Consider the following 14,838-nt stretch of genomic DNA (forward strand, 5'->3'; position numbering starts at 1 on the left):
ACCCAAATAGGTCCTGACAGATAAGGGGAGGCTACGCCTATACCAAGCAAAAAAAGACCGGAACAGGAACAGAGAAACTGAAAGACAGACTGCAAAAAAGAAACCCCCAGACAGAGGGCACACTCTAGACAATCCAGCCGCCAGACCTACACACAGGTCTCCAAAAGTGGATACACAGAACCTCAAACGATGCCCCCTAAGAAGAGAAATAACACCCAGAACCTCAAGGTAGTGTAAAACTGGACCTTCTGCTTGTAAACCTAGGAAGCTAACGCTATGGACACCTAGGTCCAGAAAAAGACAACGTCTCTTAGAACCCACTCCCAGCCGGGCCAGCCCAAGCATCGGAAGGTCTAAAATAGGGGAACAGACCTCAAAAGCAGCTCAAAAACTAGCCAAAGAATGGCCACCGCCATCCAACCGAGTATGGGTACAACCTGACTCCAAGAACAGACGACAAGGCCGTAGACCCAAGGATCTAACAAAAAGGCTCAACATAGTCTCAACATAGAGCCAGCAAGACTCCAGATGGAACGTAACAACCCAGAGAGAACACATCTCTCTGAAGGTTAACCCCCAATTCCAACCTCCTGAAACCAGGAGAAGCCCTAAGAGAGGGACCACATCTCAAGAAGAAGGAGCATAAGCCCTCATCCTAGGAAAAGGAATGGGGCCAAAAGGCAGCACCTGTCCACAAGCCAAGAAGCCCCAGGCTAAAGGAGAAATCAATCCCCATCACAGATGCACCTTGGAAGGGATCCCCCTAAGACTAGCTCGCTAACATATCCCACGCGCAATAGCCGCAGCAGAGACACTGTAAACCCATTTGTCTACTGGGCAGTGAATCCAAGGGTTACTACAGCAAGCTGACCCAGGGAATCTGACCATAAGGCCCAGAACAGCCCAATGAACAACAGTCACTCAGAAAACCTGGCCAACCATGACCAGGTCAAGTAGTCCGAGTAAGGACATAACTCAAGTTTCATGGAACTGGGGAACCCCAAACCAGCCCTTAAGCCTAAAAGTCTGGTAACAACCCACAAAGGGATCCAAAAGGGAAAACGCTGAGCGAAGCCTCAGCAACCGGAAGCTCCAAGGAGAAAACAGGTCCGGGCCCTCAATTGTTTAAACAAACAATACCCGAGAACGTAACACCCCATCTGATATGAAAAACCAGACCACAGGGGATATCAATGCATATCCAGATCAACCCGGATAGCGAGACGAACTCGCAAGTCCCAACCTAAGGAAGGAACCACCCATTGCCGGAGTCCAACGCTCCAAATGAGCCAAGGTGGGAAAAGTCATACAAAGACCCTAGGGCCCCTAGACTCACAAACAGCCTCAGGACAACAAGGCAAGGAAATACAGCAAGGCAAAAAACCCTCGATCAAGGCTGGTCTCCCCATCACCTCCATACAAACAGGGCATCACAGGGAGAAAAAGACACAAAGCATTGCCAGCTCCGGGAAGAACCCAAGCAAAGCCCAAGGAGACCACGCCCAGAGTCCCTAACAGGGACAACCATCTCCCAGAGGGCAACCCAGGTCCCTAAAAGGACACCTAACCCCCACAGAGACAACGGAGGAAGACCCAAAAAGGTCTCCTAAAAAAGCTAGACAGTACATAGTCAATGTGCAAAAGCTGCAGCTGGTTACATATTGCAAACCATGCGTTGCAAGGCAACTGTCAAACTACTAGCTGCTGAGGACCAAGTTTACAAAGGACAAGTCCCGAGCCTTAAAAATGGCCAACCGCTCAAGACGGCGGGAAGAGGGCGCTAAGCCCCCCAACCCTCCACTACGTGGGGTAGGGAACTCTAGGGTCTGATAACACCAGACCATGAGAGAGTGACACAGCGGAAACACCACTGACCCAGTCATCCAGATTGAAGGCTATAAGGACTGAGACAATCCTTCCCGCCCACGGACCCACAGGTCCTCTAGAATGCTTAGTTGAAAACTGTAAAATAATGATAACATAAGCAATCGGCGCCTCGACCAGACCAGTCAAGCAGAACAGCGCCACGTGTCTGCACAGACCCAAGACAGAACCGAACCCAACAGGACCAGCCTGCAACCAGGGTCCTAACCGTCAAGCTGCATAAATCCTCCCTCAGAAGGGAAGAAGGTAAAGCAGACAACCATAGGACTAACATGATCCCAAAAACACTTCCACAGAAGTAACAGAGTGTATCAATCCCAGTTTAAGATTCCCAAAGGAAACAAATAAACAAAAGACATCCTAATCGTTTAAAAAGAATATATAAGGCAACCCGTAGGTTAACGCCCAAGAAGAAAACAGGCCCACCTGCAGGACCAGCCAAACGGAGCACTACATTTCTAAAAAAAAACTGGGAAGGATCTCAATAAAGAACAGTCAAGAGATTACATCATCCACATGTCTAATGAGGTGCACCATTCGAAGAATCAGACTGAAAATTCCCATATCCGTTAAGGATAGAGTCATTTAATAACTGAAAAACATGTCTGAGTAAAACCTGAAGGCGCGCAACTCTGTAACAAAAGGCACAACACTCAGGGACAGCTACACCCGCAGGGAACTGTACAGGCCCTCCCCATGGCGGTAGACCCAGGAAAATAGGGCACGAGCACAATCGCGAATAAACGTCTGGACTCTGCAGACATATAATCACTAAGAATATGTGGAAGTAAAAACGTGCTGCAACCTCCGGGGGGAACAAGCCGCCCTACATGGAGGAATAATCATAATCTAAAGTATGAAGCGGTAGGGAACTCGTCTCTTGGAGGACAGGACCCAGAGGCGGATGGCTCAGCTGTCCCTTGAGTCCCCAACCCCGAGGAACAAGGCGCTCTAATACGGCACACCAAACATAACTGATTGACATGTGTCAACGAGGCCAATCCGGATTCTTCCCCGGACGAAGAATCTGAAATTAGAACAGTCTCAGTATCAGAATCCTCCATAACCGAGTCTGAAATTTGAACAGTCTCAGCATCAGAATCCTCCATAACTGGATAGAGAATATGCCAATATGGACTATAAGACAAAACAAAACAGCACCTGACACCCACAATGGCTGGGGCACTCACCACCTCCTATGAACGAGACCCCTGCAAACTAGAATTTCTCCGTCGCCACACGGTCAGGAATGCGGAAATGGAAGAGACAAATTAAATTCTGACACTTCTCTGCCAACCTCCTGGGACAAAAGGCAAAGAATGACTGGGGGATGAGGGAAGTGGGAGGAGTATTTAAGCCTTTGGCTGGGGTGTCTTTGCCTCCTCCTGGTAGGCAGGTTCTTATTTTCCCAAAAGTAATGAATGCAGCTGTGGACTCTTTCGATATAAGAAGAAAAAAATCTGAATGCCCTTTTAAGGGCAATGCCCATACAAATGCCCCTTTAGGGGCAATGGGTAGCTTAGGTTTTTTTATTTGGGGGGATTGGTTGGGTGGTGGGTTTTACTGTTGGGGGACTTTGTATTTTTTTTCCAGGTAAAATAGCTGTTTAACTTAGGGCAATGCCCTACAAAAGGCCCTTTTAAGGGCTATTGGTAGTTTATTGTAGGCTAGGGGGTGCTTTTATTTGGGGGGGGGGGGCTTTTTTATTTTTATAGGGCTATTAGATTAGGTGTAATTGTTTTTATTTTTGATAATTTAGTTTATTATTTTTGTAAGCTTAGTGTTTTTTATTTTTCGTAATTTAGTGTTTATTATTTTTTGTAATTTTAGATTTTGTTACTTTTCTCGTAGTGTTAGGTTTTTTTAAATTTTAAATTTAGATTTTTTAATTGGCAGTTTTTTTTATTTTATTAGAATAGTAAAGTTAGGTTAATTTATAGTTTAATGTTAGGGTTATTTTTATTTCACAGGTAAGCTTTTATTTATTTAAATATAGTTATATTGTAATTTTAATTTAATGTTGGGGGGTGTTGGGTTTAGGGGTTAATAATTTAATTTAGTGTTTTTTAATGTGGGGGGGGGCAGCGGTTTAGGGGTTAATAGGTTTATTTTGTTGCTGAGGTGTGGGAGGCCAGGTTTAGGGGTTAATAACTTTATTATAGTTTTGTCAATGTCGGGGAGTGGCAGAATAGGGGTTAATAACTTGATTATAGTGGCGGTGTTGTCGGGGAGCGGAGGAATAAGGGTTTATAACTTTATTTAGGTGTCGGCAATGTCGGGGGCAGCAGATTAGGGGTGTTTAGACTTGGGGTTTATGTTAGGGTGTTAGGTTTAAACATAACTTTTTTTCCCCATAGACATCAATGGGGTTGCATTACGAGATTTTTCACTCCGCACTTCAGATGTTAGTTTTTTTTCCTAACACTCTCTCCCCATTGATGTCTATGGCGGAAAGCATGCACGAGTACGTCAAAGCAGCCCTTGGATTCTGTGCGGTATGGAGCTTAACGCCACCATATCGCAACACACAAGGAGGCTTTTCTGTAACTCGTAATGGCAGCGATATGGAGAGTGAAATAACGCAACTTTTTTGGCGTTAGTTTCACACCCTGTTTAGCGCAAAACTCGTAATCTAGGTGTTTATTAGCCAGTGAGCATCAGCTCTACCCAGCATTCAGCAAAACAAAACTCAAGACTTGGCTCTTTGGTGAGACTTCCCAAAGTAGCTGCTACCTCCCTCTAGGTACCCTCTTTTTTTTTGTTTCTTCTATTTCAAGTTTTTTGTATGTTGGGTCTATGTTTTATTCCCCCTAGCATAGAAGCATGCATACTGATAGACAGACATACAGACAGATAGTAGATAGATAAAAAGAAAATCATTTAATATTAAAGATTATTGTCAAGGGAAAGATTAATTTAATATTTGATGAATCATTACATTTCTCAAGATGCTCTGGGTCTTCGTAGCTTCTTAAACAGGTGGCTTGGGACATGCATCTGATTAGGGTTGTTATAAAAACTATTCAAATATTAAATTTAAACTAATATACCAACATCAGTTGTGCACTTCATACTAATGCTCATTAACTGATAGGTACTTCCAGTTAGTACTCTTTAACTGATAGGCACCTCCGATCAGTTGCTCAATGAACAATAGCAGGTAGTACCTATCAACCAATCAGCAATAGCAGGAAATTACCTATCAACCAATCAGCAATAGCAGGAAGTAGCTATCAACCAATCATTATTAGCAGGGGTTTATCAGCCAATGAGCACTATTAGGAAGTAAACAACTGATACAGCTGTATCCATTTCAATACAAAATTTACTTTCTCTTGTTATCTTTGTTTGAAAAAGCAGGAATGCAAGCATACAAGCCGGCCCATTTTTGGTTAAAAACCCTGGATAGCGCTTGCTAATTGGTGGGTACATTTAGCCACCAATCAGCAATCTGTACCCAGGTGCTGAACCTAAGATGGGCCATCTCGTAAGCTTACATTCCTGCTTTTTCAAGCAAAGATGCAAAGAGAACAAAGAAAATTTGATAATATAAGTAAATTAGAAAGTTGTTAAAAATTGCATGCTCTATCTGAATCATGAAAGCAAAAAAGTTGGGTTCAGTATCCCTTTAATGCTTTTATTTTGGTTCTTGTATTATTATTGCTAGATATAAATACAATGATAATGACAAAGCAAGTATAACTGATAATCCCTCAAATATCGCCTTTTTTACAACTAATAATGACCATCCTTTACATTAGTGGTTACTGCACCGTCCTTATCAAATCTACTCACCGTGCATTTTGTTGCTTTCCTGGAAGTCCTCATCCTCTATATCTACTGTGTCCGGTTTCGAGCAATAACTGTGGATGTTTGTGTCAAGGTACCAGCTCATATTTTCATCCACAACACTGAACATTACCACAAAGTCCTTATCAACATCCTTTCGGTTTGAAAAGCTGTTCAGGGTCCCTACATAAAGAGCAAACATGTAAATATGAACATTGTACTGCAATTTTTTCCTTGCTTTAATGTCTCCCCGATGATCCATTTTACCTGCTGGAATGTTTTAAATTATTTATAAATAGCTGATTTTACTTTATTTTTTTATTTGAAATAGCTGCTTTGCTTGTTTAAACCTCTACTGAAAAGTTTAATACTGAAGTATTGACTGTAGAAAAGCTATGCAAATCAAGACAAGCCCATGGAAACACAACTTGAAAAGTCTGGTGAAATTTGTGTTCTAAATCTCATTTTCTGAAGCCATCTAGGAGCAGATGCAGTGTGCTCTGATTAGTACAATTATTGTGTAGAATGTTACAGGGATATAAAAGTGCAAAAACAAAAAACTCTAATGTGTTAGAACATTTTAGGCTAGATTATGAGTGAAGTGCAAAATTATGCTTACGGGAGCGCAACATTTGTGCTCCACTAAGCTGGTATTACAAGTTGAACACAATACGAACACGACCTCAGGTTCACATTGGAAAGAAGCTATACGCTGACGACAGCGCCCTTCCATAGGCTCCACTGGGAACTTTGCTCTGATGCCGTGAGACACGGCAGAGAACCTAGTGCACCATTTACCAGCTAGCTCCCAGTAGTGTAGGATATGTACATGTTACTTTTCAACAAAGGATACCAAGAACAAATACATTTGAAAATAGAAGTGAATTTAAAATTGTTTTAAAATGATGTGCCCTATCTGAATCATGCAAGTTTCATTTTGAATTTCCTTTCCCTTTAAAGGGATAGGAAAGTAAAAATTAAACTTGCACGATTCAGATAGAGCATGTCATTTTAAGACACTTTTAAATTCACTTCTATTTCCAAATGTGCTTTGTTCTCTTAGTTTCCTTTGTTGAAAAATAATATGCACATATCCTACAGTAGTGGGAGCTAGCTGCTGATTGGTGCCTTTTGTCTCTTGTGAGTGGCTAACGAAATGTGTTAAGATAGCTGCCAGTGTTCCTTCAGCAAAGGATAACAAGAGAATGAAGCAAATCTGATAATAGAAGTATTTGAAAAGTTGATTAAAATTGTATGTTCTATTTGAATCAGGGTTTCCTGTCCCTTTAAAAATGACAGGCGCACTCCAGCCTTTCTGGAAGTAGTAGAACAAGCAGTTATTTAATAGGTATTTTACGGCAAATACAGGCAAAATAAATAATCAGTGTTTATTGCAATGCTTTTTTATTTTTTGTAAGTAATCTATGTAGTGAGGGATTTTAAGATTAATTCCCCTTTAAATCCTACCAAATCTAAATATTATTACAACCCGTAGAAAACAAAAAAAATTAAAACAAAATGTGTAGACATTTTCAAGAATAGGATCCACAGGTATGGTTGTCACCTCGGCCATGTTTTCCTGGACACCTATGAGTTACACATGCTGTAGGGTAAGCAGGGAGGAACATGTATTTTACTGTTTATCAGCACTATTCATGTGATGTCCAGAGGAACAATACATGTTCCTCCCTGCTTACCCTGGAGCATGTGTAACTCATAAGTCTCCAGGAAAACATGACCGAGGTGGCAACCCATACACAGGACATGCTGAAGATTTAACAGAATTTGATTGCCTTCAGTTTAGTGTTCATAGTCCTTCTAACAACGCTTCACCTTTTTTACAAGTTAGTAATGCTCCAATTAATCCGCTTGCAATATCTTTGGGTGCATCAGTATGGGAGTGGTAAATCCAGGTGAGGCAGTTTGGGTCCTCTGAAGTGGGGGCATATTCCGGTTTCACTATCCACGTGTAGGTATGATGGCCGCCAGGAGCAACAGAGTCATCCTTTTTATCACCATTCTTAGTCCCGTCTGGATAAAAGGCCCCTGAATAAAGAAGAGTATCCAAATCAGGTTACCTTTAAAATGTGAGTGTAAATATTATTTTGCAGTCAAAATAATAATAATAAAATAGACAATCTGATGACTTAAAAAAGAAAACACTCATGCCTTGATCTCAAGTTTATAAAATAATCAATTAAGAATCAGAATCAAGACAAAGAAATAGCAACACCAGTTTTCCATGAAGCAGCCCATACTGATACAGCTGGTCACTAAAACCAACCAACACAGAGTTTTTGACCCCAGTCACTTAAACATTGGAACCTAATTTACATATATACCAGCTTTTAAGCCCTAACAAATATTAACCCCAGGGGGTCGCAGTTATGGTTAATGGCCATTAGGGTGAAATGAGAGAGTTTGCAATTAAAGGGATAGTAAACTCCAAATTAAACTTTCATGATTCAGATAGATAGACTTTCAGATAGACTTTCTAATTAACTTATATCATCAAATTTGCTTTGTTCTCTTGGTATTCTTAGTTGAAAGCTAAACCTAGGTAGGCTTATATACTCATGTCTAAGTCCTTGAAGTCTGTCTCTTATCTGAATGCATTTGACAGTTTTTCACAGCTAGAGGGTGTTAGTTCATGTGTTTCATATAAATAACATTGTGCTCACACCCGTGGAGTTATTTAAGAGTCAGCACTAATTGCCTGAAATGCAAGTCTGTCAAAAGATCTGGGATAAGGGGGCAGTCTGCAGAAGCTTAGATACAAGGTAATTACAGAGGTAACAAGTATATTTCTATAACAGTGTTGGTTATGCAAAACTGAGGAATGGTAAATAAAGGGATTATCTATCTTTTTAAACAATAGCATTTAAATGTTTACTTTACCTTTCAGGAAAACTACAGGTGTTGTATAGGGAGGTTAAGGTTAGGGTAAATTGCCAATAGATCTCTGGGGAGTTCACAGTTAGGTTTAAAGGGACATTTCAGCCAAAATTTGAATGGACATGGGTGCATTACAATTTTGAAAAGAAGCATTTGCAACATACGTGTATTAGCAATACTACTTCTAGCAAAACCAGCATTTTACACACAGCACTTGCTCAGAGAGCCTAAGGTGATTGAATCATTTGGTAATAGCTAAATGTTTAAATTGCTGACATGATGCAAGCCTCACTATAGCAATGGAAATATCTAGTTATGCTTCACATGCACGTGCAGAGAAAAATGTTAACACTAAAACTGTAATTAATCTATGTGCATTTAAATTTTGACTGGCATGTCCCTTTAATTGCTAATGTAAAGTCTGGGGAGTTCATTGTTACGACTTGTACAGACTTTAAAACAAAAACAAAAAAGAATAAAATAAGGTAGAAATAGTTTGCAGATATGTAGCAGATTAAACATTGTCTGGTTTACAATTGGTGCTCTGTGGGTCACATGCAGCACTCTGCACTAGTTTTTGCGGCTTCTGGGAAAAAGCAGAGCCACAAATGTGTGTCATAGTTTTTGTGGCCCCCCAAAAAAGTGGAACTAAAAATATGGGCCATAGGGGACTTTTGGTTGGTGGGCAAAGAAGATATCCACAACTCCCCAGAGCCGTCTAGAGGGGAGAGCAGCAGGCAGAGGGTACCCTGGCCCTGTTACTGGACAATTTTAGAAAATATTTTATTAGATGTGTGTTTCGTACCCCTTAAAGGGATATAAATCAAAATATATATATTTTGGGACTCGGAGCATACAATTTTAAATATCTTTCCAATTGTCTTCTTTTATCTAATGTGCTTTATTCTCTTGGTATCCTTTGTTGAATACTATACCTAGGTAGGCTGAGGAGCTGGCAGCTAGCTAACGATTGGTTGCTGCACGTATATGCCTCATGTGATTGGCTTGCGGATGTGTTCAGTTAGCTCCCAGTCCTGCACTGCTGCTCCTTCAAGAAAAGATACCAAGAGAATGAAGCAAAATTGATAAAAGAAGTAAATTGGAACGTTGTTTACAAATGTATGCTCCATCAGAATCATTAAACATTTTTTGGGGGGGGGGGGGGGTTTCATGACCCTTTAAGGCTCCCATGTGTTAACAAGTTGGCTCCCACTGGCTTACACTATAATTTAGGATTAGTACGTGTTGTTAATAAAAGAGGTTGTTGCATGAAACATTTACTGATAATAAAGTCACTTTTTCTTTGCTGCATCTAAAAGAAGTTATTTTAAAAAGTTTAGTAAACTGGATTTCCCTATACAGAGTTAAAAAAAAAACATAGTTTTAGTTTTTCTACTTGTAGGGCAATAAAGCTGTGAGACTTTTACTTATCAGCCAGTGAACTTCTATTCAATACACCAGTATGCTCTTTCATTAAAGGGACAGTAAAGTCAAAATTAAACTCAATTTTGCTTAGTTCTCTTTGTATTCTTTGTTAAAGAGTAATCTTAGGAGAGCTCAGGAGTATACACGTGCCATTAGTCATCTGGCAGTAGTGTTTGCAACAATGTTTATACAAATGTTATATGTAGTTGCAAACATTACTGCCATAGAATGCTAAAGACATGTGCACACTCCTAAGCTATTAGCCTACCTAGATTTACTCCTCAACAAAGGATACCAAAAGAACAAAGCAATTTTGATAATAAAAGTAAATTGAAAAGTTGAATAAAATTGCATGCTCTATCTTAATCATGAACATTTAATTTTACCTTTACTGCCGCTTTAAGTTTCAATATCAGAAAAAAGAGCTTTAACACAACCTTTTCATATAAAAAAAAATTTTTAACCCCTTAATGACCGGACCATTTTTCAATTTTCTTACCCTTAATGACAATGGCTATTTTTACATTTCTGCGGTGTTTGTGTTTAGCTGTAATTTTCCTCTTACTCGTTTACTGTACCCACACATATTATATACCGTTTTTCTCGCCATTAAATGGACTTTCTAAAGATACCATTATTTTCATCATATCTTATAATTTCCTATAAAAAAAATATAAAATATGAGGAAAAAATTGAAAAAAACACACTTTTTCTAACTTTGACCCCCAAAATCTGTTACACATCTACAATCACCAAAAAACACCTATGCTAAATAGTTTCTAAATTTTGTCCTGAGTTTAGAAATACCCAATGTTTACATGTTCTTTACTTTTTTTGCAAGTTATAGGGCCATAAATACAAGTAGCACTTTGCTATTTCCAAACAACTTTTTTTCAAAATTAGCGCTAGTTACATTGGAACCCTGATATCTGTCAGGAATACCTGAATATCCCTTGACATGTATATATATTTTTTTAGAAGACAACCCAAAGTATTGATCTAGGCCCATTTTGGTATATTTCATGCCACCATTTCACCGCCAAATGTCATCAAATAAAAAAAAAAGTTCACTTTTTCACAAATTTTGTCACAAACTTTAGGTTTCCCACTGAAATTATTTACAAACAGCTTGTGCAATTAAGGCACAAATGGTTGTAAATGCTTCTTTGGGATCCCCTTTGTTCAGAAATAGCAGACTTATATGGCTTTGGCATTGCTTTTTGGTAATTAGAAGGCCACTAAATGCTGCTGCGCACCACACGTAAATTATGCCCAGCAGTGAAGGGGTTAATTAGGTAGGTTGTAGGGAGCTTGCAGGGTTAATTTTAGCTTTAGGGTAGAGATCAGCCTCCCACCTGACACATCCCACCCCCTGATCCCTCCCAAACAGTTCTCTTCCCTCCCCCACCCCACAATTGTCCCCGCCATCTTAAGTACTGGCAGAAAGTCTGCCAGTACTAAATAAAAGGAGTTTTTCTTTTTTTTAATAAAAAAAATTAAAATGTTTTAGCTGTGATGGACCCCTGCCTTAGCCCCAACCTCCATGATCCCCCCCCCAGCTCTCTAACCCTCTCCCCTACCTAATTGCCGCCATCTTGGGTACTGGCAGCTGTCTGCCAGTACCCAATTTGCCCCCAAAACAAGTGTTGTTTTTTGCAATTTTTTGCCATTTTAATGTTTTCTGTAGTGTAGCAGCCCCCCACAATACCCCAACCCCCTCCCCCTCCCAGATCCTTATATATTTATTTATATTACATTCATTTTTGTCCCCCCTTCCTTTATCATTGGTGTCAGTGGCCATGTAATCGGGCGCGCACGCGCGCCCCCGCACGCTCCCGGCACCCGGCGTGCACATAGCACTTACAGGAACCGGATGCCGGGTAGCGATGGGCCGCCCACCCGCCTCCCTGATGTGCTCCCACCCACCAACGAACCGGCACCATCGCTACCGGTGCAGAGAGGGCCACAGAGTGGCTCTCTCTGCATCGGAGTCTTCTGAAAAGGTATTGCAGGATGCCTCCATATGGAGGCATCACTGCAATACCCTGAGAGCTGCTGGAAGCGATTGCGATCGCTTCCAGCACTCTCTTAGACAACTGACGTACCAGGTACGTCTATTGTCATTAACTGTTAGTTAATGCATGACGTACCTGGTACGTCAGTTGTCATTAAGGGGTTAAAGGGATAGGAAAGTCAAAATTAAACTTTCATAATTCCGATAGAGCATGTAATTTTAAGACACTTTTAAATTCACTTCTATTTTGAAATGTGCTTTGTTCTCTTAGTATCCCTAGTTTAAAAAGAATACGCACATATCATACACTAGTGGGAGCTGCTGCTAATTGGTGCCTGCACACATTTGTCTTTTGTGATTGGCTGACTAAATGTGTTCAGCTAGCTGCCTTTAGTGCAATCCTGTTCCTTCAGCAAAGGATAACAACAGAACAAAGCAAATTTGAAAATGGAAGTAAATTGGAAAGTTGTTTAAAATTGTATGTTCTATCCAAAACATGAAATAAAATTTTGGGGTTTTCTGTCCCTTTAACATCTTTAAATCATGTTCTTTTATTTGCCACACAAGCTAAACGGAGCACACGTCAGCTGCTCTACATATAACCTATTATATGCTGTATACAGAGCAGCAGGGGCAAGTTCTGCTTAGCTTATGGGGTAAGTGGCGCAGCATCTGAATTTCTAAAATACCCATTGCTAAAAAGAAAAATTTTTAAAAACTGCTGGGGGTGGGGGGGTGGGGGGGTTAGCGCAGACCAGCAAGGAGCACTGGATTGGGTGCGTTTGTTACCTTCGGAATCCTTTTTATAGAAGACGCCGTGGGGATGGAGTGTGTAGGGTCTGGATGCAAAGTTCTTTAAATGCACAACAATTTTATCTTCAACTTCTGCCTTTATGATTGGTCCAAGAAAACCAAGCCAAGCTGGTTTCGCTATTTCTTCGGTATACGCCCCATTGGAGAATTGTTTGTATATTGCTTTTTTATATACACTTCCTATTCTGTTTGTGCTTCTTTCCAAAAATGTTGCTGAATTGCTGATGAGAGATAAAAAAAATATATAATATTGTGATGTACATTTGAACACGGTAAATGTTGGGCTATTGTTTGTTCACCAAATGAGAAAATGTTATAGAAATATAAAATTGCAAAAAGAAAATGCTCTAATAAGCATGTTATCATGTCACTATTGCATGCGTACAACTAGTGTTCACTCTGACAATGGGGTTAAATTGTTTAAGTCAGCTCAAGAGCAGCAATGCACTATTTTAGACTTAAACATCTGTGGCGCCATCACATTTGTTGCGTAATTTGAAGCGCAACTGCTGAAACCCACGTTGCCCGTAAGTTCACCTCGCACATCGGGGGAATCACATAACACACGCCGCCATATGACATACTGGCTAAGTAGGCCAAACTGGCGAGGTTCAGAAATGAGAAATGTGCGCAACTTCACATTTCTGGAGTTGCCAGTAATTTACGCCAGTATATTGCACGCGTAATTTAAAAATAAAGAGCAGAAATTAAAACCGAAAGAAATTAATAAACCGTTGGGCAATCAGGGTGTGCATTGTCTGTCAGGTGTTTTAAGGCTGCAGGTGAGAGATTGTGCTTTTTGTGATTGGTTTGACACACTTGCAGAGGGCAGATACTGGTTTGATTAATTAAAGGGACACTGAACCCAATTTTTTTTCTTTCATGATTCAGATAGAGCATGACATTTTAATCAACTTTCTAATTTACTCCTATTATTAATTTTTCTTCGTTCTCTTGCTATCTTTATTTTAAAAGCAGGAATGTAAAGTTTAGCAGCCAGCCCATTTTAGGTTCAGCACCATAGATAGTGCTTGCTTATTGGAGGCTTACATTTACCCACCAATAAGCAAGCATAACCTAGGTTCTCAACCAAAAATGGGCCGGCTCCTATGCATCACATTCCTGCTTTTAAATAAAGATTGCCAGAGAACGAAGAAAAATTGACAATAGGAGTAAATTAGAACGTTGATTAAAATTGCATCTGAATCATAAAAGAAAAAAATGGAGTTAGTGTCCCTTTAAGTGGCCAGGAAAGGTTTAACTGTTTGATATGTGTGGCTGAAATGTATGTGAGTGTGCATGCGTTAGGTGTTTGTTAAGCCCTTCAGGAACGTATGCTGCCTTTTCACTGTGTGCAAGAGTTTCTGCGCCTGCCTATGTGTGGCGAGCTGAAAATGGAGTAAAATATATCCATTCTGCGTGCGTCAATGCGCTGCCTTTGTGATACCAACTGCCAACGCCAGTTCTATGATAGTATATGGAAGTAAAAAATGCTCAAGCCGTGAAAAATCTATGCGGGTAACTTTTCTGCTGTGTCGGGTTTGTGTGCGATTTGAGAAAAAAATGGCGACACTGGTTTTTGTGCTTGTCACCAAGTATGTGATCGAGGTCCTGGTGAGCAAATGATGAGAGGCATATATACATAGCCACCAATCACTAAATAGCTTTAGCAGTGCATTACTGCTCCTGAGCCTACCTAGGTATGCTTTACAACAAAGGATACCAAAGGAACAAAGTACATTTGATAATAGAAATAATTTGAAAAATCTCTTAAAATTACACGCTTTATCTGAACCATGAAGATGTATTGTTCCTGTAACTAAAACACAATTCAGTAATAAGAAATGAATAGATAAGTGCACATTACACAATAGGATAAATTAGCCTCTAAATTTTGTTTTTAAAGGTGATCGTTGTGCTTCGTTCTCTTGGTATCTATTGTGGAAAAAAGAATATACACATATCCTACACTAGTGGGAGCCAGTTGCTGATTGGTGCCTGCACACATCTGTCTCTTG

The 14,838-nt window shown here is 40.2% G+C and overlaps 1 protein-coding gene across 1 annotated transcript in view; it reads right to left on the reverse strand.

Annotated features, from left to right (window-relative positions):
- HEPHL1 (hephaestin like 1) overlaps positions 1-14,838 on the reverse strand; it is a 387,436-nt gene that overhangs the window by 220,861 nt on the left and 151,737 nt on the right. Inside the window, exons 2-4 of the mRNA XM_053708616.1 lie at positions 12,797-13,041; positions 7,507-7,719; positions 5,680-5,856 (exon numbers count right to left, since the gene is read on the reverse strand). Coding sequence (XP_053564591.1) covers positions 5,680-5,856; positions 7,507-7,719; positions 12,797-13,041 — 635 coding nt within the window. The remainder of the gene's footprint in view (positions 1-5,679; positions 5,857-7,506; positions 7,720-12,796; positions 13,042-14,838) is intronic.

The sequence above is a fragment of the Bombina bombina genome, chromosome 3 (genome assembly GCF_027579735.1).
Source record: "Bombina bombina isolate aBomBom1 chromosome 3, aBomBom1.pri, whole genome shotgun sequence".
In the NCBI taxonomy this organism is placed as follows: domain Eukaryota; kingdom Metazoa; phylum Chordata; class Amphibia; order Anura; family Bombinatoridae; genus Bombina; species Bombina bombina.